General features: G+C 33.6%; 1 protein-coding gene across 2 annotated transcripts; it reads right to left on the bottom strand.

The window, feature by feature from the left end:
- Nucleotides 1-1750: 1750 nt before the first annotated feature.
- On the bottom strand, nucleotides 1751-4299 carry LOC102614587 (bidirectional sugar transporter SWEET2a-like). Of its 2 annotated transcripts, XR_369467.4 has the most exons (7): nucleotides 4001-4299; nucleotides 3421-3457; nucleotides 3107-3323; nucleotides 2860-3018; nucleotides 2653-2772; nucleotides 2129-2381; nucleotides 1751-2035 (listed from the first exon to the last, which is right to left on the bottom strand). XR_369467.4 is itself a non-coding variant. In XM_006467500.4 (6 exons), the coding sequence occupies exons 1-6, from the start codon at nucleotides 4059-4061 to the stop codon at nucleotides 2268-2270; spliced, it is 708 nt and encodes a 235-aa protein (XP_006467563.1). In that variant the 5' UTR covers nucleotides 4062-4299; the 3' UTR covers nucleotides 1751-2267. The 2 variants fall into 2 exon arrangements, 1 of the variants encoding a protein (XP_006467563.1); XM_006467500.4 differs by having other exon boundaries at nucleotides 1751-2381.
- Between the last annotated feature and the right edge of the window lie 1593 nt (nucleotides 4300-5892).

Genomic DNA, 5892 nt, shown 5'->3' with positions numbered 1-5892 from the left:
AGGAAAAAATGAAGTTGATGTTAAATCCTGTACATGCGTCCATCAAACATGTAATTATTATGTCCATCAGACATGTAATTATTATGCGAAACATGTGATCTGATATTTCCAAATTGTTCTTGCTACTGTTATTGTATTGATTAATTTGCTAATTATCAGTGGCACAAACAATACCGAAGCTGTCCTGCTAACGATTAAGAAGTTGTTGCTATCATGGAGAAATATATTAATTTCGTACTAAAGTAATGAGATCTTGAATAAGGCCATATGATGAATGATGATCACAGGGTTGGAGGAACAAGATGCAATATCGCAAGTTCTTGGGGCATTTAATTCCTTCATAATCAGCTCCTGTCTCGAGTGATGTATGCTGAGACTTCGGCCACCGACGTCAAGAAATGACAAATTTGCAATCATAAAATCAATAGATAACATATTATTCTTGTTATTACTGCAAAACACACATAACATAATTCCATGTGATATTCATTTCCTCCGATTCCACAAAAAGAAAAACAGCCCGCACTTCAATTTTCAAAAAGACAAGCCTCAAAAGTTATATTCAACACCATTGTTAGCGTGAGATACCCGTCGGTTACTCTCATTATGGAGCCCAAAACTGCTGGCACTAAGCTCTAACTCACGACCATTCAATTAATTCTATTACGCACCTAACCATGTGAATTCTCTCAACTAGCCAACAACATAATTTCCTTTTCAGTCTTCCGCAATTTAGCTTTGTGAGGTTGTTAGATCCCATTTCGGAAGGATCAGGAGTGCTCAGAATCCATCCATTCCTGCATTCCAATTACTGTAAAATGTATCTCAAATCTTGCTGACATTTTTCCAACTAAGGAATTTCATGGATTTGCCTGTCAGGTGACGCTTAATTATTCAGATATCAGATAAACATTACAAGTCTAGCTATTTAATGATGACTGCTATATCACCCGCATTCTACAAAGTGTATCGACATAAGCAAGCTAGTTTCAGGGAGCAAGACAATAAAACCTATTAATTTGCATGAGTATCTCTACTCAAGTTCAGGTGTATAGTAAAATCGATACAACCAAATTTCATTCAATGAAGATTCATCATCATCAGCCGAGCAAATATATTACTCACAACCCATATATTGTTGTAAAAATTTAAAGGTAAACCAATTAACGAATTATGTTAATAAAATCCTAATTAAGAGAAGTTTGGCTTGATACAGCTAATGCGAAGATAGCCCTAATTTTTGTGATTAAAATCAGACAGGTCATGTCAGTAACCCGCTGACTATATCATTTTTCTATATTAGTTCAAAGCCGTTGGACCATTTTGCTCATAATCTGATGAACAAATTACTAAAAGACAAAAATTAAGTTTAATTATCTTAGACTGGAGTCACAGCCAATGACTTGATTCCATTCTCATCCTTCCCTGACGGATCGAGGGATGACAAGCTGAAGAGAATAACTAATTAGTAGTTAGCATTTGCTTTTCTTTTCATGTTCTTAGTCAGCTTTCTTAATGGAATAGTAGTTTTCCTTTTCTTTTTGAATGCACTTTATGCTCGTCCGTTTTGCTACTACTAACAAGTTATTTGTTTCTTAATCTCGATGATCTAACAGTATCTGTTCTCCTATACATAACTGGTGTGCATTAAAACAAACTACACTTTGTACCAATTACCTCTTCCCATACTAAAACTTTTGTTTGATATAAACATTTACTGCAGGGACAGAAGATTTATCATGCAAAAAAGTTACCCAGAATAGCTGAGTGTTGAAATTTCATTTATGCTGATAATTGCTCAATATACATCTCACTTGAGGAAGCTCTAATACAAGAGCAGCATAAGATATAGATTCATCGATATATCAGATATCTGATTCTTCTTCCATATAAACTTAATTCAAATGATTTGGACGCAGTAAAGAATAAGACAAGGCATTTGGCAATAGAAGGGATCAAGCTCAAATAAAATCCACTTGACATCCCATCTATCAGCTAGCAAGCCTGGACAATGTTGTGTGATTGAGACTTGTCTCTGCGTTCAACAAGGGCACGTAGCTCCATATAAGATTACTTGTTGCTTAATGAGTGATTTGGAAAGTCTAAAATAGCATTTTACCAGTCTTACATTTGCTGCCTCAGACCTCAAGTAGTGAAGCGCCTAGATTCCAAAGGAATTCGAGCTTTAGAATAATCAAGTCACTGAATTACTGATTATACAGATGCTGATCGCTAACTTCTCTGCTACACATGATTTTCACATTAATTTATGCAAATGAATCGATCAGGGGTTGTCTTGAGACTTCACCAGATTTAGTGCTATAGTAGGAATACAACATCACTTGAGCAATCCCCAGAAGTGTTCCAATTCCATTTGGGACCTGGATCCGAAAATGATAATGAAATGAATCAAAATTCTCTGATGCAATACTCATAGTTATTGTTTGAATTGATTTCTGAGTACACAAACGAAGCAAAAAGATAGTACTTGGAGTTAAACAGCAACAATTCAGCCCACCACTGATTCATTAACTGTAAAAGTACAATTCCTTTTTTTTTTTTTTTTAAGTCTGTCATGCCTACTCTGCTTGTCAATGTTACATGAAAATCTAGAATTAACTATAATGGTTCTGCAGGAAAGATAGTACTTACATAAATGAAAGGGTCATCCTTGAACAATCCATAAGCTAGGAAGGAGAGACTCATCAAGAAATTTGAAAGAGAAAGATAAAAGGGCATGAATTCAACGCTCCTCGTCTTAATGACTAACTTCTGCATAAAAATATACATGCAACCATATGAATGTAAGGAAATGTGTAGTCTTAAAAGTCGGAATGCTTGAGTTCCAGATGAGCTTACAATAATGAATAATGGCGAAGCAAACATAGAAATGAGAGAAGCAACACTCAAATATCCAACAAAAAGCCGCCGCCCATTGGAGTCAAAAACTTCCATGCTCGTGAAGACTATGGCAAGAAATACTAAAAAAACTGCTATCAATAATCCAGATATCTTCAGCTGGAAAAGGCATTCAAAGATGGTAATGAGATATGACAGAATTTCTCATCATTCCAATAACAAGACCAATCAAGCATAAAAGAATTACCTTTATAGCTTTTTCAGCATATGAAATGAAGATGCTAACATAAATCAACTGGAAAACTGCTCCAACTGAATTCACTGTAGCGACTAATATAATACCAGGGGATACAAGAGGCATGCCATACCAAAGGGTAATCAAGCAATTCAAGAGAGAACAGATGTAAGGCAATCCTGAGAATTGTTCTGTTGACTTGTTTCTCAAAATTCTCCTGAATGTAGGTCTGAAAGAGGGAGAAAAATATTGAAATAAGCTCAAGGAGTTTCATTTTCCCAATATAATTCTTGTTTAAATGGAAAGATTATTAAACAACAACTTACATGGGCGATACAAACAATACAAAAGCAAATATGTTCCCTGCAATCAATAAAATAGTATTAGAATACTTTCACTTTAGCTTCCAGAAACTGAAGCAATTAACAAATTATAATCTGGAATTAAGGTTGATCAATTCATCGCAATCACATGTACCATCATCACAGTGTTGGAAAAACTGCAGTGTACTAGAGTTCCGATTTTACCAAATGGGAATTCATGTAAACTTCTCTATATTAGAGCAATTCTTTACCATAGAGAGAAAGTGAAACATATAGTTTGTGAGAAACTCTAGAAAGCAATTAATTTAGATACCGGAACTTTGCATGCTAAAGATTCTACGAAGCAAGAATTTTCAACTTTTCTTTCCTCACTGCATGTTCTTGGCAACAAAAAACAACAAAAGCCAAGTCACTCTTCTTCAATTGAAACAGTTTAAACAAGACCAAAATAAAGAAAACAAGTTAGATGTACAATCTTTAAGCCCCAAAAAAAAGGAAAAAAAAAAGCATATAAGATTTCAATCTTGCATATTAAAAGAAGAATAATGCAGCAGATGAGATTGTAGGATGATGAAAAATTTACCAGTAACGCCAGCTGCAACACTACAACCTGAGTAAATTGAAGAAATCCCAACTGAAGACATCTCCCTAAAACTTCACTTGCAATTCACTGATCACTCAATTCAACACCAATGCCGACTCTCTCTGCCCCTCTTCTGCCTTGCTAATTTGTAGCTTTGTGCAGAACTTAAAGTTTGCTTGTGAAAGACCATATACGAATAAATATATGTAGTATGCCTTGAAGGAACATTTAAAGCCATTCATTTGTCAAATTGTGAAGTTATGTGTCTGTTAAAGCTTCTTATGTCTAGTGGCCTTGAATTTGCCTTTCAAATGATTTTGTCTTTTTAGATAAATATATAAAATAAAAAAAAACAGAGGCACATCAAATCAACGCATATTAGAAATATTATCCCTTTCTAAAATAATATATGTGGTGGAGACTGGAGATCAACTGTGTCTTTGTGTGTCGTATATTTAATATATAGTAATTTAATAATACTGGGGAACCGAGGAACTTTCGTGGAGGGGATATTTGATAGACTCCAAGTGGAACTCAGAAGAAAAAAAAAAATATCAACGGGTCTTTGGTTTAGTAAGAAAACTCTTACATTTATAATATTGAGTGTAAGAATTTGAGTCTCTGTAAAAATATTTATGGAGCTTATTTACAATTTTTTTTTAATTATCAAATAATTGAGTAGAGTCAGTCTATCTCTAGCGAAATGTGAGTGAAATTGACATTCTTCAAATACTTAAAAAAATTTAAAGAATTTGAACAACATTTCAAAAGAATACATGCCACAAATAAGATTCCAATTATAAAATTTATTTATAAATATTAATTATAATACCTACGGTCTTATATAATAATATTAAAAAAAATAAAGAAAATAAAATTAAAAGGACCCCATTTGAACTGGCCACTGTGTCAATCACATGTATTTGTTATGCACGTGTCAGAATTCATCTCATGCCCATATCAAGAATCTATAAACGATAACCAGACAATATCCGAACAACCAAGTAGTTGGTTTTTGTGGCACAGACTGGCCCGGGGTAAAACTCATCATTACTCCCTCAAAATCTTGGATTTGTTTTTATTATATAGCGAATAAGTCGGGGTAGTTTTGTCCCTTTAGAAAAAATAAAAAATAAATTACATGGATGCATATGTTTGCTGCCAAAAAGTGTTAGGGTTGCTCAAGAGCATTGCACGAATGCACGTCTTCTATTCACTTCATTTCAGTGTGAATATTTTAATAAATTCTCGAAACTTATTGATTTATATATTAATATTAATCAAATGCATTTTGTTTTCGTGGTAATAACTTATTGTCTGCGTTTTTTTTTGGTCAAAATATAAAATGCAGAAAGGTTGTCAAATGAAGCGAAGAACGTGTTATTAGATTAATTTAAACTGGACACCCGAAAGGGACAATATATTCATGATTCATTAATTCATTTTATTGATTAACAAGATAAGTAAATCGACTTCTTGTTTGTTTTGTGTAATTTTAAGTAATTAACCCGTTATAACGAAAATTAATTGGGCTCATATATGGTTCACACATATCATATGTGGTTGATGTCTCCTCTTGTAATTTTGTACAACATTAAGAAGCACTGGAATAAACTTACATTTGAAAATATTCAACCTTTAATTGCATGTATCAAGCATTAGAGTAGAGTTCAGGTTATGTCTCTCACTTAAGCAAGATATGTTCAGGCTCTGTAAGTCTTCGTGATTCTTTTCTTATTTATAACTTGTTTAGCTTGAGCAATTTTCTTCACACTTCTTCAAAGATCTTTACAATTCTTTAGCATCCTTTGGTCTTTTTTTTTTGAGTTAAAGTTAATATTAATGGTTTTTCCAAACAGTGGCGGATCTACACGTGAGCTAGACCAGGCTGT

Source organism: Citrus sinensis, chromosome 2 (assembly GCF_022201045.2).
Source record: "Citrus sinensis cultivar Valencia sweet orange chromosome 2, DVS_A1.0, whole genome shotgun sequence".
Taxonomy (NCBI): domain Eukaryota; kingdom Viridiplantae; phylum Streptophyta; class Magnoliopsida; order Sapindales; family Rutaceae; genus Citrus; species Citrus sinensis.
The sequence above is the reverse complement of the archived record's forward strand: the minus strand, read 5'-3'. Positions and strand labels throughout refer to the sequence as shown.